This window comes from Diaporthe citri, assembly GCF_014595645.1.
Source record: "Diaporthe citri strain NFHF-8-4 chromosome Unknown scaffold_3, whole genome shotgun sequence".
Lineage (NCBI taxonomy): Eukaryota > Fungi > Ascomycota > Sordariomycetes > Diaporthales > Diaporthaceae > Diaporthe > Diaporthe citri.
Genome location: NW_025064848.1, coordinates 1,681,925 through 1,708,233, shown reverse-complemented (window position 1 = coordinate 1,708,233; position 26,309 = coordinate 1,681,925). Strand labels below are relative to the sequence as shown.

At 56.6% G+C, this 26,309-nt stretch overlaps 8 protein-coding genes across 8 annotated transcripts; 4 read left to right on the top strand and 4 right to left on the bottom strand.

Annotated features, from left to right (window-relative positions):
- Positions 1 to 6,438: 6,438 nt before the first annotated feature.
- INS49_008087 (uncharacterized protein) lies at positions 6,439 to 8,134 on the top strand (the record flags this gene model as incomplete). Its single annotated transcript, XM_043168832.1, has 2 exons — positions 6,439 to 6,812; positions 6,871 to 8,134. The coding sequence occupies 2 exons, from the start codon at positions 6,439 to 6,441 to the stop codon at positions 8,132 to 8,134; spliced, it is 1,638 nt and encodes a 545-aa protein (XP_043026512.1).
- Positions 8,135 to 9,291: 1,157 nt separating this feature from the next.
- On the bottom strand, positions 9,292 to 12,872 carry INS49_008086 (uncharacterized protein; the record flags this gene model as incomplete). Its single annotated transcript, XM_043168831.1, has 2 exons — positions 9,292 to 12,782; positions 12,857 to 12,872. The coding sequence occupies 2 exons, from the start codon at positions 12,870 to 12,872 to the stop codon at positions 9,292 to 9,294; spliced, it is 3,507 nt and encodes a 1,168-aa protein (XP_043026511.1).
- Positions 12,873 to 14,207: 1,335 nt separating this feature from the next.
- On the top strand, positions 14,208 to 15,622 carry INS49_008085 (uncharacterized protein; the record flags this gene model as incomplete). The annotated part of the gene is made up of 5 exons (XM_043168830.1): positions 14,208 to 14,508; positions 14,567 to 14,661; positions 14,723 to 14,814; positions 14,869 to 15,361; positions 15,416 to 15,622. The coding sequence occupies 5 exons, from the start codon at positions 14,208 to 14,210 to the stop codon at positions 15,620 to 15,622; spliced, it is 1,188 nt and encodes a 395-aa protein (XP_043026510.1).
- Positions 15,623 to 15,808: 186 nt separating this feature from the next.
- Positions 15,809 to 16,578, bottom strand: INS49_008084 (uncharacterized protein; the record flags this gene model as incomplete). Its single annotated transcript, XM_043168829.1, has 2 exons — positions 15,809 to 16,430; positions 16,571 to 16,578. The coding sequence occupies 2 exons, from the start codon at positions 16,576 to 16,578 to the stop codon at positions 15,809 to 15,811; spliced, it is 630 nt and encodes a 209-aa protein (XP_043026509.1).
- Positions 16,579 to 17,499: 921 nt separating this feature from the next.
- On the bottom strand, positions 17,500 to 18,232 carry INS49_008083 (uncharacterized protein; the record flags this gene model as incomplete). The annotated part of the gene is made up of 2 exons (XM_043168828.1): positions 17,500 to 17,529; positions 17,603 to 18,232. The coding sequence occupies 2 exons, from the start codon at positions 18,230 to 18,232 to the stop codon at positions 17,500 to 17,502; spliced, it is 660 nt and encodes a 219-aa protein (XP_043026508.1).
- A 1,195-nt stretch (positions 18,233 to 19,427) lies between these two features.
- Positions 19,428 to 20,041, top strand: INS49_008082 (uncharacterized protein; the record flags this gene model as incomplete). The annotated part of the gene is made up of 3 exons (XM_043168827.1): positions 19,428 to 19,430; positions 19,524 to 19,676; positions 19,754 to 20,041. The coding sequence occupies 3 exons, from the start codon at positions 19,428 to 19,430 to the stop codon at positions 20,039 to 20,041; spliced, it is 444 nt and encodes a 147-aa protein (XP_043026507.1).
- Positions 20,042 to 20,214: 173 nt separating this feature from the next.
- Positions 20,215 to 23,407, bottom strand: INS49_008081 (uncharacterized protein; the record flags this gene model as incomplete). The annotated part of the gene is made up of 2 exons (XM_043168826.1): positions 20,215 to 22,701; positions 22,763 to 23,407. 2 exons carry the CDS (start codon positions 23,405 to 23,407, stop codon positions 20,215 to 20,217), a joined length of 3,132 nt encoding a protein of 1,043 aa, XP_043026506.1.
- A 450-nt stretch (positions 23,408 to 23,857) lies between these two features.
- Positions 23,858 to 25,998, top strand: INS49_008080 (uncharacterized protein; the record flags this gene model as incomplete). The annotated part of the gene is made up of 5 exons (XM_043168825.1): positions 23,858 to 23,869; positions 24,208 to 24,298; positions 24,366 to 24,448; positions 24,504 to 24,633; positions 24,695 to 25,998. The coding sequence occupies 5 exons, from the start codon at positions 23,858 to 23,860 to the stop codon at positions 25,996 to 25,998; spliced, it is 1,620 nt and encodes a 539-aa protein (XP_043026505.1).
- Positions 25,999 to 26,309: the final 311 nt, after the last annotated feature.

Here is a 26,309-nt window from a genome sequence, read left to right as displayed (position 1 = left end):
AAGAAAGCCACTTGTGCCTCAAGTGCTACTCACCAGCCATCAGCAGCCTAGCATGCACACCTATCCTAGCCTCAACAAAATTTTTATATCATTTAGACAGGTCCTTGGTTCTCCAAAAACATCACGAACCACACATCAATGCTAGGCATAGTAATAAATTTTATCCCGCGTCAATTATGCTGAGAATTGTATACACTGATTGCTCCCTGCTACTCACCTCTTCCTTCCCTTGTCAGCCAGCACCTCAGCCAGATCTGCTATGCGCCACATTTGTTTCCCCCTTTGTGTTGCATCTATAAACACATTGATCTACCATGCCCTTGTCGCTCTACATTATAAAAACTTACAGTATTGTGTACATCTGGGGGAGAAGTTCCCAGAATTAGGCATCCTCACAAAGTTTTTAATTTGAGAACGGATATCTGCACCTGGTGCACCGTTGCCGCTGACTAAGCGACATCTGGTGACTGCAGCCAATCAGAGCCCGCCATCCAATGAAAACGGGCATCGTTGAGGGTGGTGGGAGGCTGTGATGGTAAAAAGACAGCTTTGAATACCAGGTGGAGAGCACCTGACGGCGCCCCTGAGAGCTATTCGTCTACTACTCAGGTGTAGACAGACCAGGGCAGCTCAACGCGAGGGGTGAATGTAGAGGTATTTCACGGCCAGGTGCTGAATCCTTCCCTCGCCTTCGAGAACGCTTCTCTCTCTCCTTCCGTTCAGCAGGCAACACCTGCGGCTGACTGCACCATCACACAGGCCTGCCGACGGCTTTGCTGATTGCCAACAGTTCGTCCTCCCACTCCTTGCAGGACGGGTCAGATCCGATCCGACCCGCGCGCCCTAGTGCGTCGCTCATGGTGTGTGCCAGGCCAACTTCAGACGAGATGAGAAAATGACAAGCAGGGGACATGCAGTAAGACAGATATTGTTGATGGTGAGCTGACTGCAGTCAGTACAACCCGAGGGCAAAGATTCCAAGACACGGTGCAGATGCCCCAGCCCCAGGACCTGCAGAAAGGGATTGAGACGGTCCCGACTAGTTACAGGGCATTAATCTGCCTTGTGGTGCCCTTGAAAGCACCTCATATTGAATAAAAAGGCATATGAGCTTATCCCGTGGAAGGTGATCCTCAAGGGCGTTGTCGCACTGTAGGGTGCAAGGTGCAGCCCAACTCACACGTGGACCCCGGGATCTGGGAGCTCTGCTCGACCTGGTAGATCGAGCGCAGCTTTCTACTGTGTACATTGACTTGATGGCCTCACGAGAAGCGCCGGACCATGAAACAGAATGCAGGAGTCGGTTGCATAGACGGCCTCGGGAGATTACGCAGGATGCGCGGGATCTCTGGTGCGAGCTCGTGAGCTCCTTCTGGCCTACCGGACGCGAGCACGGCGGCTCCGTATACCAACGGGTGCTTATGCACACTCTGTTGGAACACCCGCTTGCACACATGAATCATGCTATTTACCGAATGCGTCAACATTGACATTCTGTGCTCCAAGCGTCGTCTTGTACTGTCAGCCAGGGGAGCTGGGGAGTGAAGGGTGCCCGGGGGCAGCTGTAAGCATGCCTGATGGGGAGGTCGTCTGGCATCAGAACTCAGAGTACCTAGGTAGGGACGTGACTGTGCTTCCCAGCTGTTGGCTAATACCACAGTTCCATCCAGGGCCGACCAAATGGTAGGCTGGGTTCTGTCTTTCGGCCTCAAAAGGCAGCCTAGGCCAGGACAGAGACGGAGGCCAAGCGCCGTTGATGCCGGGGGACCTTGGTTTTCCAGCGTCCCGCAACGCTCCGTCCCCGGTGCCCCACTCCCGGGAAGGGAGGCAAGGTAGGCCCTTCACAGCTCGCTCCTTCCCCACAAGACTTTCTTGTTTCCCCAGGCCCGCCAGGCCCGCCAGGCCTTGGGGGCCCAGCGGACAGGGCCCTGTCCCCCAGTCTCCATTCCCCAGTCCCCTGACTCCCACTTCACCCGGGCAGGTGCTGCTGACCTCAGGCGCATAGACCATCTCGTAATTATATCCATCTTCCTGCGCGTGACTCCATTCAGAGGTGGATGTGGACTGACGACGGCTGCAAGCCTCGTGAGACAGCCCTCGACAATCACCTGTCTTCCTGCTTGGATCTGCGCGACTGCCATTGTATGCCTGTCTCTGTCGCAACAGCCAGCGCTCCGACTGCGCAGAGACCAGCGAGGCCATGCTTTCTCGTCCGCTGTACGACCCTTTGCATGCCAGCCGGCCTGGGTGTTACACAGCTCGCGCGAACAAGGACCGACAGCAACCAATCCCTCCTATCGCCTGGCTACATGCCTGGCTACATGTGGGAAAAGCACCCATTGAAACACTCGCTTTCGTTTCCGAGTACGAGACGCTGTGTGTGCTCGTCCTGTACATCGCAGCACAGCACGCCCTCAGCATTGGCGTAGTGGCCATCGCAGCCGGGCCGTCCTTTCGGCACACTGCAGTCCGAGTCAGCATCGCAACGCATGGCGTGCAGGGTCTTGTAACGTGCCGTGCGAGTCGCCTGGAGCTCGCCTGGGCTCCGGCTCAGGTCTGCGCTGGCATGCGACACGCTGCGAAGCCAAGTCACAGGTTGATTGTGCCTCGGTTTTGAGCTGTCATGTCAGACGTCACAGACAGAAGGGCTCCATCGAAATCCTCGTCCGGGGGGGACCACTTGAGCCTGTGTCGCTGGCCTTCCTTGGCGTTGCTTTGTCGCGCGGGGGGGGGGGGGGGATCACCGCCCTGGGCGGCCCATCGTTCGAACAGGCCACCGTGCCGGTCATTGGCGACTCACGGCACGGAAGGATCGTGGCATCTCTGACATCCTCCCGCCGAAAAGTAAAGATAATCGGTGGGCCACCGCCAGGGAAGGGTGCCGATGAGCGCGGCCAATCAGCACTTGCGTATCTCAGATGCACGAAAGACGCCGGAGAAGGGCCGGGGCGCGGGACCCCTTCGATGTGAGTGCCCGGAAGACTGACTCTGGCTTCCCGAAAGCTCCGGTCCCAGATGGTGCTGCGACATTCCTCAGGCTATCCAGGCATGTCTGCAGTGGTGAGAACATTCCGAATCGAACATCCAGACGATATTCATTCACGTAGCTCCTCAAGTGCGAAGCGCGGTCGCTGCGGAGTCTCGCCGCATTCCTTCCAGGTGGACGGCAGCGGCACTGAAGCAGAGGTCTCACCAGACGGTCGTGCCATGGGCAGGCCTGGCGGGATGGCTGACTGGCTGGATGGGTAATTATTCCGTCCGTCGTCGTGTACTGGTGGCGACGATAGCGACCGGGCTGGAATACCTTGAGAAATGGACCGGGTTCTGGATCGTGTCGAGCTGCCAACCCCAGGCCCATGTGAGCGAGCAACTGCCGAATATCTTTCAGGGTTGGTTGCATCACACACCTCGGGCTCCCCCCTCTTTCAACCCAGTCAGAATAACCTGTCACTGCACCGGCCGAGCCCAGTACGATGAGCTGCAAGGCAGGCCCTACCACAAGTTCGTGGAATTCCTGGGTCGTGTAAAATCATCACGAGAAAGTGAGACATCTTCATCCCAATTCGATGCCATGACAAGACTGCAACCAAGGTTCTCTTTGGTCAGGCGAAGCAGGCCGCCCAAATGATCGACAGTGATATCACATCACAGTCCCCATCGTTCAGCGCGATGGCACCCTAAATGGCACCATCCAACGTATTCCCGGGATAATTACGGAGGCAGTTTGTGGTGATACAATTTTGGGTGCACTACCCGGTTAGTAAGCTGCTGGACAACCTGCCACCCGAAAGCGGGTCTGGAAACAGGCCGTGGCAATACCCGTCGCTATCGCAAGTTTAGCAAGAACGGTGGTGACAAGAGGTTGAAGACCAGATAGAATGTTTATCTCACGAGGCGGGCTACTTCGTCACTCTTTGTGTAAGTACACCACGGGCTTATCCGATTCGCGTAGGTCTGACCCGCATTCTCTACTGATAGACGATGCCACTGGAAGACATTGACATTGTCAGAATCAAAACCACGGCTCCGAAGGGGCTTGCTTTCCTTATCTCAGTTGGCAAAGCGATAGGCGGCAATTGTTATACGTAAATATTCACATGTCCTCGGTCACCTAGGTAGAGGATACAGATCTTGAGAAAACAACAGAACATGTCAGTCAGTCCAAGATAAAACACGGGTATTGTGTGCAACGCCTTGGTGAAGCAGGTAGTACAATGGCGACATGTGTGTCAGTGCTACTGTATAGCGCTCTGCTGTACTGGGTAACCTAGGTACGGGCCTCCCAGACCGGCCGAACCGGGGGAGCTGCTGCACCCCAGACCACATCACTGGGCAATCATTACGGAGGCAAGGGACAGGTGCCGCATAGCTTCAGCAGCCAGAAAACAAATTCACGGCGGCGGCGACTGGCGGTGCCACCACGGCGGTGGTACCGTAACGTCCCTGCCCGAATGCACAGGACTCAACAAGGTCCTGCAGAATGACTTTTGTGCGCAGGGCCCCACGTAACGTAACGCTTGCGCCGCCGAAGAAGCATTCGTGAAGGGAGTCGGGATGGCTCGCCATTTTGCTCGCATCTTTGCTGCACGGGGGTAGCGAGACACCCTGGGCTTTTCACCCGGTTCTGGGCAATTCTGTTTCATTGGCCCCGGCTAAATGAGCCTCAGCTGCATTCTCCGTCTTGTCTTTTGCTTGATGCGGCCACTGCTGTGATGTCGCGACCCTACTGCAGCGCGAGCGAGTATGCGACCTGTCGCAGTTTCTAGTTTGTCTTTGTTCGAAGATGGGTTGACGATGATGTTGACTACTGCAGAGTCGAGAGTCTCGATGGTGGGGTTTGGCTTTTATGATTGCTACAGTGCCGTCCTCTGTCACCAAAGTGGCCGACCATGCAGCCCTGTCGCAGGCGAAGAAGATCCGTCGGAGCAGATCTCGGCCGTACTCTGAGCATGGTAACTTGGCGGGCCGTGGCCTCTCGTGGCCGCTCATCTCACCACAAGCAGGCAAGCAGGTAGGCCCGAATTGGCGACAGAAACGCCAGAGAAGCCCCAGTCCCACGGAAACATGGGGGGTCGACAACCGGCCGTGATAGAGTGGTACCTGGGGCAGGTCATCCCAAACGTGCACATGCCAGTACACCACTATCAGGACCGACCCAAGGCCGTCGAAGACTGAGAAGCTTCTGGGGTGCCGCTCGAATCAGTGGACTCTCGCCCGATAGCCCTCCACTATTTCGCCGAGCCAAAACGCCGTGGTCCATCCGGATCCATATCGAGTTCGACCCATTCATTCACCTGCCGTTTTCCTGCTGTCTTGGCGCCGTGTGCGTGTGCCCTGCAAGACACTCTCCACCCCATCTCCAGTCTTTCCCTCCCTGTGACGACCTCTTTACAGTATTCCCAGCCCCGATCACGATTATTCCTCCTGCGTCACGGCTGCTGGACTGGTTCGACCACGCCGTCCAACAGTCACCGTCTGTCTGTCTGTCTGTTCGCAGCCGTCTCCTCATCCCGACTCTCCCCCCTCTTGCTGCGCTGTGCTGTGCTGCGCTGTGCTGTGGCGGTCTAACTGCGTTGGGCCGCAGTCTTATTGCCGGCAGATGCCCTTTCCTGCTCCTGTGTAGCCAGACCAGCACCCTCTCCGCTCTGGACTTCAGTCTTCCCAAGAACAAAAAACAACTTCGTCTCGCCCCCGACAAATCAGCAGCAAATTGCACTCGTATCCATCCACCGCGCTCCGGCTGCGTCTCGGGGCTTTTTAACCCCGTTTCTTTGCCAGGGCCCATTGCAGCATCCCCAATTGGGAACCGCGCCCCCGCAAGAAAACGTCGCTGGAACTCAGCATAACCCTCCGGGCATAACGCCGTGCATCATCACGCATTGGGATCGCTCAACCAACAGACTCATCTCGACCCAGAACACCACTGGGCAGATCCGTTCGGGAGTCTCTGCCCGTTATCGCACTGTTCGGTCAACCTCCGTCACCACCGTCACGGCCGTCCCTCCGGGGTCTCCTCCCGCAACTTCTGGCTCCTTCTTGCAAGATAAGCCTACGAAATACCTCGAGGTGTCTGTCTGACTACGACTCCTGCTCCTGACGCCTGCCAATCGCAGCGGACGACACAAAATTGCCGTCGGTCTTTTGTTGGACTGAGACCCGGTCTCTTCGCATCTACTGGCACCTACTACTGGACCTGATCTCTGCCATCGCTGGTGCTTCGACAACCCGAAGCAGATCATCCCGGGCTGCCAGGCGAGCCTCGCTTGTGTACATCCGACAAGTCACTCGTTTCGAATCGCCGTCGACCCCGATGTTTCAACCATGATTGATATGCCAACATTTCGAGTCGACAGCTTTGTTCTGACATAGGCAACCGCGGCGGCTCCTGAGAGGCGATAGGGGCACGACACGCGGATTGCTTGTACACCACAGCCAGCCATGGACCCCCCACACATCACCGAATTCGCGTCTAAGCGCTACTTTGAGAAGATAAATCAGCTTCCCAAGGACCAGCAGCTTCAGCAACAGCATCAAAATGACAGCACCGCAGTGGAAACGTCTTCTTCGAGATTCATTCTACCAATCCGAGGGGCCGAGCAGCAAGGGCACGACTCACAAGCAAGACATGTAGAATACAACAAACAGGAGAAGGAAAAGGAGAAGGAGAAGCGGGGTCTATTCGCACGATTACGATCTTCGAAACCAGCCGCCTCCACGCCGGAAGCGCAGGCGCCAACATTCAGACGGCCATCGATAGTGACCGATGTTTCGGCAAGCTCAATAGCGGAGAGTGCTACCGCCCGGCCCAGGAGGTAGTTATGCCCCCCCCCTTCCAAATCCAGATATGTGATTTACTGACCCCGGATTCAGTCTGCCCTTCGACCAGCTCTTCCTGAATCTACCGAACGAGTTGCAGATTCAGATCATATCCTATCTTCCCTTGTCAGATGTGCTCAATCTACGCCGGGCATCGAAGTCGTGGCACAACATGGTCACACTGAATGAATTCCCCATCGTGCGGCGCCAGCTCGAGCACGAGATACCTGCTTATGCAAAGCGACTGTACCCCGTGTCGTACCCCTCCGGCTATACCCTTCACTATCTATGCGGCTTGTGGCATCGGCTACATGTTGCTGCTAAACTGTCGGGACTGATGTGCGACTGGTGCACAAAGGAAATCTTCTTGAAAACAACCAAGGACCAAATAGCGTCCTTCGCCTCTCAGAGGGAAAGGATGTACCGACGACTCATCCCGCTACTGTTTACTATCTTCCACTTTTTCGAAAACTACCGCAAACTACACCTACAATACGTCCAGGACCACGGCCACGGCGTCGAGCGGACGCCCTACACCCTTAACCCGATCGAAGTCCAAATCATGAACATGTACGACGATCGGACATTATTACAAGTTCACCAGGTCTTTCCGCTCGTGGTGGCTTCATTTTGTCGGCGCCTACGACCGCCATCGTATGTCGGTCGTGTGGAACGGACGGTAAGAGGTTATCTTCGAGAGAAACCAGCCGATGAGGTACACACGGCGGTGCTCTGCTTAGGCGGTCTGAGGCAGGTCTTGAGGCTATGGGAAGTGCGCGGCTACAACACGCGGAGAGGAGCCGTGGACACTTGGTACAACAACATCCAGGACGCGAGAGAACCGCCGAGGAGCCCGGAAGTCAGCAAAGAGACGAAATCAAGACGAGGCATAATGAGCTTGGGACGACGGAAGTCAACCTGGCAGGTACGAGATGCCTCGAGATCCCAAGCCGACGACGTACCGGAACTGCCGACCCGCGGCTCGCTGGAGCACGCTGCGACGCGGAGGTTGACGGTGACGCAACCGAGTCTTGTCTTCAACACAAGCCTCGCAGCTGGGATGCCCATGGACTGGCTCGAGCAGGATCAGTACAGGCTCTTACTGCCGGATCTGCCCGTGCTACAGAAGCTCTGGCTGTCGACCGCCGAGGCCATGATCCTGGACCGCAATATCGTGGAGAGATCAGTGGACATCAAGCGCAACGCCCAGGTGATGCTCGACCTGATCAAGGAGGACGGCGGCGAGGGCGAGGACTTCTGGTGGTACGAAAACATACAGCCGCCCAAGGAAGCCATTGAGGAGGACACACTCGAATGAGAAAAAGGGCCAGTCAAGAGGATATTCTACATCTGTGACTTGAGAGGGATAGAGGTGGAGGAAATACCAATTTTTTGAGCCGATGAGGGAGCGGGTTTTGTTGTTCCATCTAGCGTTTTTGTCATCATCTGACGGATATCTCCTATGTCACATCTGCACGGGCCAAGCATTCAGAGGCGTTATTCTGCAAACAATACTTTGGGGGGTTACACACAAACACGCGCGCAACGGCGCGGAGAGCGGACTAGTCTTGTCGTCGAATCTTCTACATATATCATCATACCATCAATCATCAACAAGCACCTTCTTGTCCAGCTGCCCAGGTCTCGTTCCCAACTTGCGCCGGTGGTTTTGATACTCGTCGCATGCCTGTCGGGCATCAGTTCGAGATCCGATGACATCATGGGCGGATACAAATGCCGTCTGTATCAGAAGAAGCTGGGCAGAGCCCGGGATATTTCGGCAGAAAGTCGTTTGGTGGATGAACAAGCGAGGGCACTTGTACATTTCAAATCTTCGCGGCGAAGTTAGAGAGCATGAGAAACAGGTTACGCGACATGGCGCAACCCCGTGTGAGTGTGAAAGCTTGACCCATTCGGTCTCCCAATGAACCGACCCACGTCTGCCCACTCAAAAACACCGTCTTTTTGATCCCTAGCTGGCTGGCCAAGGGTCCTTTCATGCAAGATCTTCTCTCTTTTTCCTCCCAAGAAAAGTACCGTGATAAGTGCTCACTAAAAAAAAGAAAAGAGAAAAGAAAAACGAGTCCCCTTCAACTCCACGCCATATTCCCAACCAATAGCCACGCCGTAGAAACTTGTTTGTTTTTTTTTTTTGCTAAAGAGGTATCAACGGAACCATGACATGCTGCTAAAAACAAAACAATGGCCACGTATGGCCCGAGGCCGTCATCGGTCGCTAGCAAATGAACCCTGTTGAAGCATGAGTACAGATACGATATACATCATTAAAAGCGACGCCCGCCCCATGTCACTGTACGGCAAGACAAAGCGCAAAGGATTCCCGGTTCGAAGACCGGTTCGTAGTAGGGCTCGGCTGATACCCGGGGGCTTCGGGAGATTGCCCTTGTGGCAGAGTTTGAGACCGAGGTGGCCCCCTGCGAGGTGTGAGCAAGCCGGGCAGTTCCGGTCAGGCCACTATCTCCGACTCTGAAGCCCATAGCCGGAGTAGGCGTCGTTACGGAGAGTCGAGTCGAAGCTGTTCATTGAAGAGAAGTTGGTCGCGCCAGCCGATGACCTTCCCGACACGTTTCCGGCGCTGATGTTGTAAGGCGCAGCATTGAGACCCAGACTGCTGTGGCTGGCCGCCGAGTTGTCAAGGCTCGCCATGTCGAAGCCAAGGCTGCCAAAGTCGGAGAAGCCGCCGATGTTTTGCGGCAAGCTCTGCACATTCTGCACGGGTGTGTGCTGCGACGTGCTTGCCGGCAGATGTCGACGACTGGTTGCGTAGGACGAGATTTGCTGGTTGGGGCTGCTGTAGGAATTTGTCGCGGGTGACTGATACAAGTTATTGGACCTCGGCGCACTGGACGACTGGCTCGTCCCATACGTGGAGGTGCCAAAGTTCATGCCGCCCGATGAGCTGGCGCGGAATGCCCCATCATTGGAGTTATATGCTGGCGTGGCAGAAGCACCATACTGTGGGGACTGCGAAGCCATGGTCTGAGACGGTGTCGCAGTTGAGGTGGCGGTGTATTGAGGCTGCTGAACGCGTTGCTGGGACGAGTATTGTTGTGACTCCTGATTGTACTGTTGCTGGGGGTGCTGCGCCGAGTAAGATTGCTGCTTTTGCTGGGAGTACTGCGGCTGTGGCTGCTGGGCACTGAAGCTTTGTGGCTGTTGCGACGGTGACTGTGTCGAGTAGTTCTGCTGTTGTTGGGGTTGCTGCAAGTTGTACTGCTGTTTTGACTGCGGGGTTGTGTACTGCTGAGCTTGCTGCTGGCCGTACTGCGACTGCGTTGAGGGGTTTTGTTGAGCGTAGTAGGCCTGTGAGTTCCGTGCTTGCTGGCCCTGGACCTGTGAGGTCACAGACGTCGGCGTCTGAGAGTTCGAGACGCGCTGTTGATGTAGGCTTGGGGACACCGAGTGGGCCGGGTTGATGCTGGGAGAGACAGACTGAACACTCAGGTGTGGTGAAGCCGTGGGGATGTTGTTGACGCTGGGTGAAGCCGTCCGTGCCCCAGCTTGTTGCTGTGCCTGCTGCGCTGCCTGTTGCTGTGCCTGTTGCTGCTGCTGCTGATGGTAATGCTGCCTCTGGCGCGCAATGGCAGCTTGCCGCTGTTGCTGGTCACCTATTTGTTGGCCTGCTTGAACGACCTTTGGTTGCTGAACTTGTTGCGGTTGAACTTGCTGAGTCGGCCGTGGCGGCGGCTGAGGTTGGGCTTGGGCTTGTCCAGATTGTGATGACTGGGCCTGCCTCGTAGGAGCTCGCATGGTGGCGACCTCAGGGGTGCGAAAGCTCTGCTCCTCATGCTGATCTAGCTGAGCCGTGAGTTCCTCGATGGTTGGACTGGTGTATCCCTGAGCGTCGGTGGGTGGTTGAGCTGCCGGCGCGGGCGGTGCAGGAGCCTGAGTTACCTGTGGAACACTCACTGCTGCAGCATTTTGGTCGGCAACAGGCGCGGTTCTCGCTGCAGAGTTAGCTGCAGACTTCGCCTTCGACTTCCGCTGTCGTTTCGGAGCTGGCGGGGCCGTCACTGTTGGGTCTACAATGGTGCTCTCATGAGCTCCATTCCCGTTGACAGAAACCTGAGCTGCGTTGTTGGGTACCTCGTCGCTTGTCGGATGGACGCTTAAAGGCGCTGCTTGGCTGTGGGTAGCGTCGTTGTCCTTTGCGTTTCTCTTGCGCTTCTTAGCCGGCTGTGCCTTCTCGCCGTTCTTAGCAGCACTGGCCTTTTTGGCCTTCGCCTGTTGCGTCCCGGGCGCAGCCGGCGCGGATGGCGCAGAAGTGTTCACAGGTTGGAACGAGCCTGGCTGTTGTCCCGTCTCAATCGCATGCGACTCGTTGAAGGCTTGCAGGGCAGCCAGCGCAAATTCAGGCTCACCCTGTTGTTGTGGTTCCGAACCTGCAGCACTCTGGCCTTCTGTAGCTAACGCCTGGGCGGTCCCAGCCGCAAGCGTCGTGGCTGAAGGGTTGGCTGCAGTCTCCTTCGACCGAGGTTTCGAGCCTTTTGAGCGGCCTGTCTTCTTGCCGAGGCTGAATAACGCGGAGATCGGCTGAGGATTGGTGCTCGAGCCATTCTCTGTCACAGCGTTCCCGTCCTTGTTCTTCCCTTTTGAGCCCTTGGGTCGGCCCCTTTTCTTGGCGCTGGATGTCAGCTCTGCTTCGTTGGGTAGAATCTGAAGTTCCGGTGGTGGCTGCGGCGCCTGTTCGCTCGTGACAACAATATCTTGATCCTTGCCCACGACTGTGTCATCCGCATCCACCCAACTGTCGTCGTTCTCCGCGCCATTGCCTTCCGGACCTTCGCCAGCTGATGGCTTTTTAGGGCCTTTCTTCACACCCTTGTCACTCCTGAATTTAGTAGCCTTACTGCCCTTGGGCCTGCCGCGCCCTCGCTTTTCGACGGTCTGTACAGGAGCGGCGGCCACGGCAGGTGCGGAAGCTGCAGCGGCGGCAGCGGCAGCAGCAGCAGCAGCAGCAGCAGCAGCAGCAATAGAAGGGTCGGGAACGCGAATCGGCCTGGTCTTGCGTCTTCCTTGAGCATCGAGATCGGGGAATATCTCTGCGACCCAGCCAACGAAGACAGCGCCCGAACCATTCGCCTCGGCACTTTCAGGGAATTTGCCATCCTGGGGAGGAGGAGCTTCAGGGACACCGCCAAAATAAGCCAACGCCTTGCAGAGCTGGTCGACGACAGCCACGGGTTGCAAGGTCCGGAGGAGTGTGAGCAATCGCGCCTGTTGCTCCTTCGTCTCGCCAGGTGTCAAGGGTTGAATCTCGTTGGTTGCCATTCCTGCCCCCTGAGCCACTGGTGCCACTGGTGCCGTTGGTGCCGCTGAGGGCGCGGGCGCCACCGGCGTCACAGTCGTCTCTCTTGGAGGGTTTGGTGCTGGTTGTTTCAGACCGTACAGTGCATGATCATATGGAGTCGTCCCGGTGAAAGGGACGCCAGGTTCGGGCGTTTCCTCAGGTATCCTCATCCAGTTTGATTTCCTGTGCGGTTGATAGCCGCTCTGGTAAGCCATCCTGGCCGCCAAAGCCGTGTTCTCACTCGTGCGTTTCGCGGCGGCGTCCCTATCCGTAGCGAGGTCTTTGCCCTTGATATCCATGTGCATCACACCAAAGCTACCCGATGAGTTGCTCGTCTTTCCCTTCAGCTTGCTGGGGACTGGGTTTCTTATCCGCCCGTCTTTGTAGGGCTGCCCCGCAAGCTCCATGGAGTCGACATAGTCAGCCTGTGGCATACCCGCATATTGGAGCTCGGGGGAGCCGTTCGCCTCGGGTGGTTCGCTCGGGGCAGGGTCCTCAGTGGGCACCAACTGGGCTGTTGTGTGAGCATTCGGGTTCGAGAGCACAGGTTGTCCACCAGCGCCAACCCTGGCCAGATTGTAAGCCGCCTGAGCAGAGGTAGCCTTGGAGGTGACGTTGGCGGCACTGATAGCAGGGGCCCTGGCGGCCTTGGGAGCTGTAGAAGGACATGATCACGATCAGCTTGCACATCTATGAAAATGCAGGCATTGATGCGGCAGCATAACACACCTGAGCCTGGGGCCATTCTTGCAAATGGACCTGGCGTCCACGGAACTCTCTTGTATTTCCTCTTCCTAACGGGGATTGTCTACGAAGGGGTAATGTTGTAGTCGCGGTGTGGACAAGGGTCAAGCAGCCGGCGGCACGACGTCGGCAGGTGCGTCAACATGGACGATTCAATCGCATCCCGAATGAGTTGTCCAATTTGACGGGTCCATGCGCAGATTACGGTGTCTCCGATCGTGTCCAAGGGCTGACTGTTCCTCGGTGAGCTTGGACAGGGACGTCAAAACCAGTGCAGGACGAGCAGAGTCTTGCTGGAAGAGACAGACGCGTTGGTCGGTTTCTGGTGGCTTTCGCCCCGTCGATGATATTCCACACAAACAGTAGCGGTGCTCACACAGGTGGAACCCTGGGGCGTGATTGATCTGGGCGGTATACGGCAGAGCGAATACGGTCATGAACCAATTGTTGAAAGCGACCGTCGGTTGGCGCGACGTTACTCAGTCGCGCAGGTTCTGTCTGGCCGGGACAGCAGCAGGTGCACCTGGACGGTCGCGAGGTGGCTGCTGATCTCACGGTCGACGTGAGATGGAACCCGTAATCCGTAGCCCGTGGTCGAGCCCCGAAGGACTGTCGATTTGGGGTCGTCACTGCGGTGGCGAGAGACTGGATCTCCGTGGCCGTCTCAGGCGTGCCCGTGGTCGAGGATGGGACTCACCGCTGAGGGGGTGGTCTAGCTGTTGTGGCGTTGAGGGCAGCTACAGCACGAGTGACCATCAATTTGATCGTCGAGGATCAGTTCCTCGGGCGGGTTGCTGGCTGACCGGGGGCTCCCTGGCTTGCCCGTCTGGCGTCGCACCTGTCTGGCTGCTTGCCCAGTGGCCTAGCTGGCACGCCAGCACCTGGGCAGCTATTCCTGATCTACCCCACTGGCCGATAGGCGTCACTTGCTGCTCAGCTGCTGCACATTTGGGTCTGGACTACCATTCGCTTACCCAGATCCTGAGCTCTGCCTACTGTTCGTCCAGGATCACCAGCCTCAGCTGCTTGGTTCCCCAGCCAATTTCAACTGTATGTCCGTACGATTCGCACTTGGATATTCTACGCAGCAGCCAAGCCTACCACAACAGCTGCGTGCACACGGGAGGGAGCTTCTGTGGCTGACGATCTGGCCCGGGGAAGACCAGTCGACTTGGAGGGCGACTTCGGCTAATTATATACTCTCCAGCAACGAGGTGACGCATTTGGTTCACCACCAGCCTGCTTCGCACCAGACCACTCCAAGAGGAAACTCGGTCCCCTTCCCAAAGTCACTCAAACCGTTCTTCAGGCCGCGGCATGCGGTAGAACCTGCACGATGCCGTCACCGAATAGCTACATCGCTCTATCCCTGCCGCTGAGGACCTTCGACACCGGCGACAAGGAGGAGGCCATCCAGTCCCTGAGTGCGACCGTCGGGTCCGAGAATGGCACCGTGACAGGCTTCCCCATACCGTCTTTCAAGATCGGCACCCTCGATGCGCTGGTGCAGCAGGCAGACGAGCTGGCCAAGCTCCACGCGGGATGCGAGGGCGTCGTCCAGAGGGTGTCTGACTCTCTGAAGACAATCCTGGACGGAGACGAGGAGAAGATCGCACAGAACAAGATGGTCAATGACAGTAAGCATGGAGTTGCACAAGGATGTATTGGGAGGACCGGTGGCTAATTCCCTCACAGAGCCTACGGACCAGTACTTGCGAACTTTCAGCTGGAACAAGGTCAGGTACCGAGCGGATCGACCGCTGGGTGAGCTCATTGAGAACCTACAAAAGGTATTATAGCTGTTTTTTCCCCCGTGTCAAAGCCGTGCAACCTGCTTACCACCCAACTTAGGAGCTCGTCAACGTAGACAACGACGTCAAGGGGAAGTTCAACCAGTACAACTCGGTCAAGACAAACCTGGCAGCTCTGCACCGAAGACAGACGTGAGTGATAGCTGTAAACCTGGAGAATCGACGGCAGTCCTAACAAAAGCGCAGCGGAAACCTGACGACCAAGTCGCTCACGCCGATTGTGAATCCCGAGCAATTAATCACAGACTCCGAGTACCTCGAAACGCACCTTATCGTCGTTCCATCCAACATCCGAAAAGACTTCCTCAAGAGCTACGAGTCCATCGCGCCCATGGTCGTCCCGAGATCAGCCGTGGAGCTGGCCAAGGATGACGAGTTCGTCCTGTACGCGGTGACAACCTTCAAGAAGCACAGCAACGAGTTCCTTCAGAAGTGCCGTGAGTCGAAGTGGACGCCCCGGCAGTACAAGTACGTCGAAGGCGGCAAGGAGGAGGAGCAGAAGGAGCTGGACCGTGTGGCCCGGGAGGAGAAGAAGGTGTGGGGAGAGGCCCTCAGGCTGGGGCGGACGGGCTGGAGCGAGGCCGTGATGGTGTGGGCCCATGTTCTGACGCTTCGGGTCTTCGTCGAGACGGTCCTGCGCTACGGGCTGCCATTGGAATACGTCAGCGCTTTGATCAAGGTGAGTTTCTCTCTTGGGACAACACGATAGGCTGGTTTACTAACCCAAAGCTAGACGAATCCCAAGTCGGCGAAGAAGGTGAAGACCTCTTTGGACTCGGCATACTCTTACCTTGGAGGAAACGCCTTTGGGAGGGACAAGAAGGGCAAGGTGGTGAAGGACGACGCAGCCCTCAGCTCGGAGATGGCAGCAGCTGGTCTTGGTGTCGGGGAGGGGAACGAATATACGGCATATGTGTTCTATGAGTTTGAGTTTCCCTAGACAAACTTGGGCGCATCTTCCGGGCTGTCTGTATGCATGCATGAGCAGGCTGTAACTTTTTGTCACTCAATACCATAAATATGTTCACGACCGTCTACATTTGACATCACTGTGCTCATCTTTCTAATGCATGACCGACCAAGGGGCGGGGATTCTACTATCGACTTTTCCCATTTCCCCCCCCATCTAAGCCGAAGCGTTAACCAGCCCCTTCTCCTGCAGATACTTGGTGATCTGCGCCACGCACTCCTCGACGCTGTTCTCGTGGGTGCGGATGGTGATCTCGGGCTCGAGCGGGGCCTCGTAGGGGGCGGAGATGCCGGTGAAGTCCTTGATCTCGCCGGCGCGGGCCTTCTTGTACAGGCCCTTGGGGTCGCGCTGCTCGGCGACCTCGATGGGGATGTCGACGTAGACCTCGACGAAGGCGAGGGGCTCGTCGCCGCCCTGGGCGCCGCTGGCGGCGTGCAGCTCGCGGGCGACCTGGCGGTCGGCCCGGTAGGGCGAGATGAAGGAGGTCAGGGCGACGGTGGAGCTGTCGGCGAACAGCTTGGCGACCTCGGCGATGCGGCGGATGTTCTCGTTGCGGTCCTTCTCGCTGAAGCCCAGGTCCTTGTTCAGCCCGAAGCGCACGTTGTCGCCGTCCAGCCGGTACGCCGCCACGCCCAGGTGCAGCAGGTGCTGCTCCAGCGCCGTCGCAACCGTCGACTTGCCCGACGCCGACAGGCCCGTGAACCAGATGGTGAAGCCCTTCTGCTTGCGGAAGCTCTCGCGCTCCTTGCGCGAGAGGGAGGGGTGCCAGGTGATGTTGCTGTCGCGGGTGGGAGAGGTGTCAGTTGACGGCTCTGTCAGAGGCAGATGGTCCCCTTCTAAGGGTGATGGCGGGGCATTGGGGCACTGGGGCACCGCGGGGTAATGGCAGACGGGGGTGGATGGTAAGCATTTACTCACGTAGCCATGTTTGAGTGTCAGAAGCCGGGCAATCTGAAGTTCTGGACAAGGTACGCAGAGTTCAGGAAGCTGCAGCAGCCAGGGAGAGTGAAAAATATGTACAATTGGAGAAGAGCGTCTAGTATGACCCAGGGCTGACTACCTGACTTTGACGTGCTCGCGCCAAACCCGTCAAATTTATGACTTGCGAGAGGATTGCAGCCGACAGCGGAGGGGGAGTGGCTTCTTGGAACCAAATGGTAGACTAGATGAATCCCGTTGGCTTTCTTGCTTCCAACTCCCTCCCCTTGAATCAATGTCTCGAGTACTTCTGACCACAGTTGCAACTTGCTCTCCTTGATGCATATCCAGTCTATCTGAGACCCCATTGCAGGCCCATTGCGTGGCTCTGGGCATGGGTATCCGCACATGACGACAGAGTTGGAAGCTGGGCCCGTTTTGAGAGGGTCACCGAGTCCCGAGAAGTGGGAACCACCCTCCTCCCTGACCCCATCCACGGGAAGGATATACTTGATTATGTTGTAGATTGTACACATATCTGCAAGTTCAAAAAAGGGCGCCTCCTTTTTCTGAACGGAGATCCCCACGGGAATGCAACTCGCGCGTGGGCCTGAGACATCCTGACTCCAGCCTACTGGCCCCAGATCGTGGCTCACATGTAAGCAGGGTCAGCCAGCTTGTGTCGATCCTCTTGCATCTCAAAGGCCGTGTCATGCCCGCAGATCAAAATGACTGCCGATACGTACTATCTCATACCCGTTGCAAGCAATGCATCCTCCTGTCTATGCCAGATTCGCTCGCTCTCACAATCGCTATTTAGAGGCACAATAATCTAGCCCCAATGCTTGAAATATCAGATCTATGCCCTGCCCCACCAGTACTCCTGAGGCTCACCATATGGTGAACCATAAAACCGCAACGCAAACTCCTTATGTAGCCGGTGCAAATTTGCGCAGACCCTGTGGGAAAAAATAATTGTCAGCAAGCCAGCTCCCGCACATTGCTTGCGCGGGAATCGCCAGGTAAACCTACCGCAGCCTGCTTCGGCTCGATGAAGAGCGCCGTGGCATTCGCCAGCTCCACGGGCTTGTCGTCGCCCTCGGGCAGCGTCTCGATCCTGCCCTGGACCCAGGCCTTGCGGCCCTCGGACTTGGTGACCTCGGCCCTGAGCACGACGAACTGGTCCGCCTTGCAGGGCGCCCTGTAGTTGACGTTCAGGTTGGCCGTCATGCCGACGCGGTGCGGCAGCGCCTCGAAGGCGGGCCGCGCCAGGCCCTCGTCGAGCATGGTGGCCAGGAAGCCGCCGTGCACGATGCCCGGGTGCCCGCACAGGTCCTGCCCCACGTAGCTGATCTGGATGAACTCCTTCTTCTCGCCTGTCGCGTCTACGAACCCCAGCGGCGGGATCGGAACCTTGCCCGGCCCCATGAGCGTCCCGCCCGTGAGGTTGTGCGCCCGCCACGCCGGCGGCACCTTGAGGTGCGGCCGGTGCTCCGCGAAGGCCGGGTTCTGGCGCAGCGACTGCACGTACGGGTGGGAGTTGAGCTGGTCCTCGAGAGCCTGGGTCTCGGCGTCCGCGGGCGTCCACATCTGCAGCGTGTCCTCGTCGGACACGGGCGTCATGTAGCCCGACACGGTCTGGTAGGCGGGTGATGCGGCCATGGCGGCGCCGACGATGGTGAAGGTGAGGGCACGGGCGGTATATGTGAATGCGCGGCGGAGGGAGGAGGGTCTTGGTGGTGAGGCTGTCTCTGGAGTTGAAGTTGTTAGCATGCGATGCCATTTCAAATACCGCGTCGCCCGGGGATGAGTAAGATTCGGATGGGGGGGTGATATCAGTGCAACGTACCGGTTGCAGTAGCGATAGAGCGAGCTTGAAGGCGAGGTGCTACTCTACTTTGCAGTATGTCTGGCCTGTATGTAGCGCGTCGTGATATCTGGCGCATAAAAGGGGCCACGGTCTGCAGAGGTCGAGACATTGGGCTGGATGCGCCTCTTTATGGGGGAACAGGGGCGGCGGTTGGACAGATCCGAGGCATCTGTCACTGCGGGTAGATGAGTCTGTCCGCTTCGGATTGTCCAGGGGCCCAGCTTGTTGAGTCCAAGACGGTTTTGAATCGCGTCAATTTGTTGAGTATCTCGACTGCGGCCAGCGGGCAGGGGAGGAAAAATCCTAGGACATGCCGAGGTCCCGGAGGCAAGTCGGCGCCAGGTCCTCGGCTGGCTTATAAAAATTGGCTCTCTAGTTCTTCTAGTGCCTGGGGGCCCTTTTGCTTATCAGACTCTGTCTATTTTGGTCATCCAGGCCCGGCCACATGGTTGACTGCCGAACGGTCTTACTGTAGTCTACAGACTAGCAGACTAGTTACGGGCCTGCTAGCTTTGGTGACGAAACTGGGATTGACTGATGCTGAACCACCGATGCGTGTGGCTCGAGATGTGACGTATGCACGTAGTGCATGGCACGCTACCAGATGATCCAGCTAATCGATACTGCTCTCCAGCCGCTGTCCTTGCTCTGTGCCTGGTACTGGCATGTGGCATTTCCAACATTGGAAGTGGGCAACGCCAATCTGGACCCTTTGGCAAGCTCTCTGCGGGGTGCAACTCCCACCCCCTTGGGCCGCCCAAGCTTCGCATTGGCTCGCCGACGATTGTTTCGCATCCAGCGGAGCTCCAATGGATCTTGGCCAGGCGAGCTCAGCCCTCACAGCGGTGTGAGCTCCTGTTTATTAAAGATCAGTGTGTATTGTAGTCCTCAGTCCGTATCAGACACCCTGAATATTCTCATCCCAAATATCAAACAAACCTACAGCCAATTCACACGTCAGAAACTAGTGCCAACTCTGGATCCAAAATGGTACGCCTCACATGTCACGGCCTGGACCGCGCGCGCGGGGGTGACGAGATGAATGATCGAGTGACAGAAGCTCACCAAGATGCGTACACATAGGCCACCGCTGAGACCGTCGACCTCTCCCCCCCTCACGCCCCCAAGGACGAGTCCATCAAGTCCTTCAAGGAGCTCGAGCAGACCCTCAAGAAGGAGCTCGTCCACCTCCGCCACGAGCACGACAAGCATGAGAAGGAATACTTCCAGGCCGTCGTAAGTCCCAAAAACCCCACCTCATGAGACACGCCACAACACAGCAAGGCCACGGTGCTCACAGTTCGCGCATCCAGGCCCACCTGAGCGACCACGACCTCACCGGGTTCACACTCGAGAACTTCGAGGAGGTCCGCGTCGGCATGTCCGCGTATGGCTACCACCTGTTCGGCCGCCTCAGGATCCCCGCGCTGTCTGAGGACGGCCCCTGCTACATCTTCTTCCGGGCCTTCGACACCGGCAAGGACGCCGAGGCCAAGTTCCACAGCTTCCACACAGAGGAGACTGAGGACACGGAGAATGGGGGCAAGAAGTACCGCGCCGTCTTCACCAAGAACGACCCCTTGGAGTGGTTCAACGAGTAAGCGGGATCGCCTAGGGGTTCCAATCTAGTCCTTCTACTGCGCTGAATGTATAAGAAAGTTGAATGTGCCTGAGTGTTTTTGAATTTGAGCGTAAAGTGACCTTCCGGGCCAGTACAGCTTTTGATGCATGCAAATCGTGACACTGATATTCGTGCCTTGCCCACTCCACTCCACTACTCATCCTCATCATCGTCCTGCCCCAGGAGCGCGGCATAGTCGTCGGCCGTCGCGAACATCGGCAGCTTCTTGAAGTCACGCTTCCTCATCCTGCCCTTGCCGTCCTTGCCCTTCTTGCCGGCAGGCTCTTCATCGCTCTCCTCAACAAGATCGGCACCATTGACCCAGCCATCCTCCTCGCCCGGCATATCGCCCTCGCCGAACTCTACGCCCTCGCCGTCCGACTCCATGTCCTCATCGTCGTCGTCATCGTCGTCAGACATGTCCTCAAGCAGCGAGCCAAGGTCATCATCCTCGTCGCTGTCCATGTCCAGATCAACGTCGTCCGCGTCGTCGCCAACCTCGGGCCGCGAGTTGACAAGAGCATCCCAGATCTCGTCCTCGTCGGCCTCCTCATCCTCACCGTCCTCCGCGGCCTTCTTGGACTTCTTGCCCTTGTTGTCTTCCTGGCCAGCCTTCCCGACCTGTGAGAAGTACGTGTGGAAGAACACATCCTCCGCCGCAACGTCCTGCTGCTTCATGTTCCAGAATGCAGCCGTGTTCACTGTGGGCTGTTGCTTGACGCTCGACTTGCCCGGCACCACAACATGCGCCGAGCTGCCGGCTGCGAGCACCGGCTGCATGATTGAGCCACCACGCTTGCTGTCGGCAGCCTTGGGGTTCTTGTAGACGAACTTGTCCAGGAAGTGCATGAGCGTGTGGTTGGCCAGTTCTGGCTTGGGCAGAGTCTTTTGCCGGACAAGGAGATTCGCCGCGAAAACCGACACAGATGGATGGAAATGTGTGAAGTAAGGCACCACTTCCCACAAGCAGCTCTTCTCGGCGTTGCTGTACTGTGGGTCTCGTTTGCGTCCATCGTAAGCGGATTTCTTCTGCGTGGTGTCTTGGGCAGGAGGGAGGTCTCTGGTGTCCCCATCTTCAGGAGCATCCCGATACACTTCCTCTTCGTCGGCATCTTCTTCTGGCTCATTCAGGAGAGTCTTCAGATCTGGGAACTTGTCCTCCAGTTGTGCCACGAGGAACAATATTCCGCAGACAAACGAAGGTTGGTGAAGATAGCAGATCTGCAGCATTCGCTTGACGAAGGCCTTGACACGGCGAACGTCAATGTCGCTGTTTAGTGACCGGTAAAGAAGATTGAGATAATCCGCCTGCTTCGACGAGTGAACAAGTCGCGGGTCTAACAGTGACTCATATAGGGTCCTGTAGAACCGATCGGTGGCGATGTGCTTGGTTACTGAGAGCTGCTGCACCAGTTTGAGTGCCTGAATGCTGGTGTTGAAGTTGGCAGAGTGCGTGATGCGGAAGAGGGTATCGAGATGCTTCTCTAATGTCTCGTCATCCGCAGTGCAGAAAGGCACGGCACGATTGACACCCGTCAATATAGCAGAGACAAGCTTTTCTGCAGTCTCCGTATCTGGCACATCAGCGACCTTAACAGGAGCCGTCTTGGCCTGGCCTTTCTTGGAGACAGGTTGTTTGTTGGCCCCCGTCGCCTTCTGATCCTTCTTCGTGTCAGGGGACCCGGATGAACCCAGGGCTCCCATCTTGAGCAGAGCCACAAAAAGGTCGAAGTACATCCTAACCAACGTATCCGCAATCTGCGGCTCCTTGCTACTCAGGATTGTCTGGTTGAGAGTAATGATGGCGTAGTACTTTGTCCGAATGGTCTGTCCTGGCCGGAGGAGAGCTTCCTGCTCAATGGTACTGATGACGATAGGCTTCATTCCTGGATGGATCAGAAGAAGCTGCAATATGAGATAAGAGGCCCTAGACGCGATCTTGCGCTCTCGGTCTCCAAGCTTGTTCACGAGTAAGCGCAACAGATTGGCTTCTTGCTCGGGCTTCTCCTTCAAAAGGCCGTATACGAAGTCAAGAGACCTCTGCCTGGTGTACTCGATCTCATCTCCAGACCAGAGTTCCAGGAGCTGGATGATCTTGAAATAGGTATCTTTCAACCAGTCCTCGTACGCCCACATCATCAGATGCGTCTTGGTGATCTTCCCAGGTAGCGGCTTCTCGGGTTTCCAAGCGGTCACAGAGTGTTTCTGCAGAGTTCCTAGCAGCCCTGGCTGCGTACGGAACAGACGTAGGCGCCGGTCGCCAGGCAAGACCACACCGTTTCCGAGGAGATCAACCAAGGCGCCGAGGGCGGCAATGGCCTGATCACGGCTCTTCTTTCCTGCCAGGTTCAGTAGGTTCTCCAACGCCTTGGCGTTGTGTACTGGAGACTCCTGCACCGCCAGGGTCAAGGCAGACACCTTGTCCGACATGGTACCCGAAGCCATGATAGTAGACATGAACTTTCGCGTTGATGATGCCGCCACGGTTGTGTTATATGCAGCCGCATCAGTCTCAATCAAGGTCTTCGCGTATTCGTGCAAGCTGTTTATCGTCGAGGAGAAATTCCGGATATCATCCGCGGAAGGGGGTGGCAGATTTTCCTGACTGAGAGCATGCCAATCAGGTCTTGGCTCGAATATCTGAGGCGAGTTAGTGATGGGTGCTCGCATGGTAGTTCCGACCAAGATGGCGCATACTGACCAACTTACCAGCTGCTGAGCGACTTTGCTTCTCAGCAGCCGGTTCTTTGACATCTTGCTCTGGCTCTGGCTCGTCTTCCCACTCTTCTCCTTCCACTTCTTCCTCCTCAGCTGCCTCGGACTCTTCTTCAACTTCTCCCTCATCGTCGTCGGTGGCGGCGTCTTCGTCCCGGACTTTTTCGAAGCCAAGACCGGCAGCAAACTTTGCCAACTCGTTCTTCAGCGTCTTGTCCATCTCAGCGGGAGCCTCTTTTGGCTTTGCCCCTTGGCCTTCCTCTACATCAGAATCGACGCCGGCGATGATGTCCAAGTCATTCTCGTCTCCACCCAGGGCCAATATTTCCTGGAGAAGCTCGGCCTTCTTGTCCTTGGGGCCACTGCTCTCCTTTGCGGTCTTCTTTGAAGGCTTGGCAGGCCTGTTCTTGGGCTCCTTGGCTTGCCTCTTGTTTGGGGTCGCATCTTTGACGTCGTTTTCGCTGCGTTTTCTCTTTGCAGGACGCTCCTCCTTCTGCTTTTGATCCTTGAGCTTCGATTTGGGTTTGGGGTTGGCCAGGTCTGTGTCGATTTTGGCGGTCAATTTGGAAAGGGCCGTCTCGTCAAACACAGGCTTCGCCCCGTTCTGGGCCTTGGTTCTCTTCTTTCCCATGGCCGGCGTCGGCACGCAATGCGCTTCGAAAAGGGAATTCGAGGATTTTGGAGGTGTTTGTGTAGATATGGTGCCGTTCTCAGAATTCCCAACAAGGGAAAATGAGCACGTGTAGAAATCGTATTGCTGGACAGTCGATCGCAGCCCATGTATGTAACAACAGCCAGTCCGAACGGAATGAAGTTTTGGGAAATCTCTGGCCCGCCGCAAGCCCGTCCAACTTTATTGTGGGGCCGCTGGCTCTGCCGACAAGGGTAGCTCGATAAGAGTCCTGGACCCTGAGATAGATGCATCTCACATTCAATCCGGCACTCTGCGCTCCTCAAAAGAACGTCTTGAACAATACGTTCATTCCCTTGACTCTCATTACATGGCTGAATAGGAGTGACAGGGTTTGATCTCGAGTTGAGGGTCGGTGTCAAATCTAAGGCAACCGGGTTACTTACGACAATGCCATATGGCGTGAGGTTGGTGACGGCTTGCCCGACACTGATGCACAGGAATGGTTTGGCGTTGCAGAGATGGCGTTCACAAATAAGAGCACCCTTGGTTCATCTGCAGAGGCTTCATGTTGACGGCAGGGTGCGGTTGTCAAACGAGTGGGCCCCGTCGGGCGGCATAGCTGCAAGTGAGAACGAAGGTATGCCTCAAAACACAGTCATCGCCAGCTTGATGGGCCATGAACAATAGTAACACCACTCATTCAGATGCGCATTCAAAATTGATCCGTGCTGGATTTCTTCGACAGGTTATGATCCACCTTGCATGTTCGTGTAGAGTGATGGCTCACAATGTGATAGTCCCATTCCGGCATATTCCACCTTCTACCTCTCGGACTGAGAGTCCATGAGAAGGTCATCCGTCTAGTTGATCGTTACATGCGCAGGCTAGGTATGCAAATCGCACTCTTCCAGACCCATCACTGTGCCTCTACAGAACTCTGACAACATATGCTCAGGAGCATCACGGGTCCAGTTGTCTGCTATATCATCCGAGGCCCTATGGGAGCAGACTGGTCGTCTTAGCAAGATCGGCTCCGAGGTGTGTTCGAGCAAATGCATTTGAGTACTGAGTATGTCCTGACTAGTGTCCTAAGCTTTTCCGGTTCAATGATCGTAAGGAAGGAAAGTATCTCCTGAGCCCTACCCACGAAGAAGAGATCACAGCCCTGGTGGCTCGCTCTGCGAAGTCATACAAGAACCTGCCCCTGAGGCTGTATCAAATAAGTAAGACATGGATGTTTAGAGATAATACCTTCATGTTTGCTCATGTCTAACCCTACACCAGCACCAAAATATCGAGATGAGCTTCGCCCTCGTCAAGGCCTACTGCGAGGTCGTGAGTTCTACATGAAAGACTTGTATACATTTGACTACTCTAATGAGGCGGCACTGGAAACCTACGAACAAGTACGGGAGGCATATTCGCAGATATTCATCAAAGAGATGAAGCTTCCAGTGCTCGTGGCCCAGGCGAGCTCTGGCGACATGGGCGGCAGCTTGAGCCATGAGTATCACATCCCCACCGCGCTTGGCGAAGACCACGTCATGAGCTGTCACAGCTGTGGTTATGTCGCCAACGAGGAGCTTGCGGAGAGCCGCCCGGCCGCTGCCGTCTTCGTCGACAACACGTGCCAGCCGAAAGCGTGGCACGGGATATCTAAGGACCGCAAGACACTCGTGCGGGTCTGGTTCAACTCGGACCAGTTCTCCGGGGAGGACATCAGCACCCACGCTGTTAAGCAGGCCGTTCCCGATCTTGATTCCGGAGTCGAGGATCCGACGCCCTTTTGGGCCGCCGCAATCAAGGACTTCACGACAAGCGAGGAGACCCAGGTCCGCGTCGTCAACTTATTTGACGACAGACTGCCCAAAGAAATGAGGGTCTACCCAACCCTTGACTCGAACGACTCCCCAGAGTTGAGGCGTCTCCCAGTAACCAACCTGAAGGAAGGCATCCCAAACCCATTCCGCATCAAAGACGGCGACGCATGCCCCCGCTGCGACGACGGTACCCTCAAGGTGCAGAAGGCCATCGAGCTGGGCCACACCTTCCACCTCGGCACGCGGTACTCGGAGCCCCTCGGCGCCAGCGTCAGCGTGCCCGCCCGCCTGCTACCCGGACACGGCGGCAAGGAGCCGTCCCGCAGCGGCGAGGAGACGACCACGGTGCCCATCCAGATGGGCTGCCACGGCATCGGCATATCGCGCATCGTCGGCGCGGTCGCGGACCACCTCGCCGACGAGAGGGGCCTCAACTGGCCGCGCGTGATCGCGCCGTACCAGGTCGTGGTCGTCTTCAACTCCAAGGACACGAGTCTCGCGCGCGACGCGGGGGTCGTCTACGACCAGCTGGTGGCCGGCGGCCGGAAGGACGACATCGACGTCATCATCGACGACCGGCAGGATGCCAACATGGGCTGGAAGCTCAAGGACGCGGACCTCGTCGGATACCCTGCCATTGTGGTGCTCGGCAGGGAGTGGAAGGCCTCCAGGCGGGTGGAGGTGCAGTGTAGGCGGCTCGCCCATACGGAGTTGGTGCCGTTGAAGGAGTTGAGGTCTCGCGTGAAAGGCCTGCTCAATCAGTTGTAGGTGGCTGAAACCTAGCTTGTTGTAAAACATCTGTGTAAATTCATATCATCATGTTGGCACATCATGCTCAACTCCTCACTCGTAACAGTTCCTCAACGATATCAATGAGCGTTGTTGGGACCCATGTGCTGAAAGCGTACCTGGAGCCGTTTCGACTATTCCAGATTCCGTTCAGCAACGTCGAGCACCTTGGCTTTCAAATCAGACGGCACAGATTGGAAGTTGATTTTCAAAGATTACGGGATCAGATTTCTGCTGCTGTGTTGAATAGAGCCGTCAACGTCCAAGTACTAATATCAATCCGCTATGCT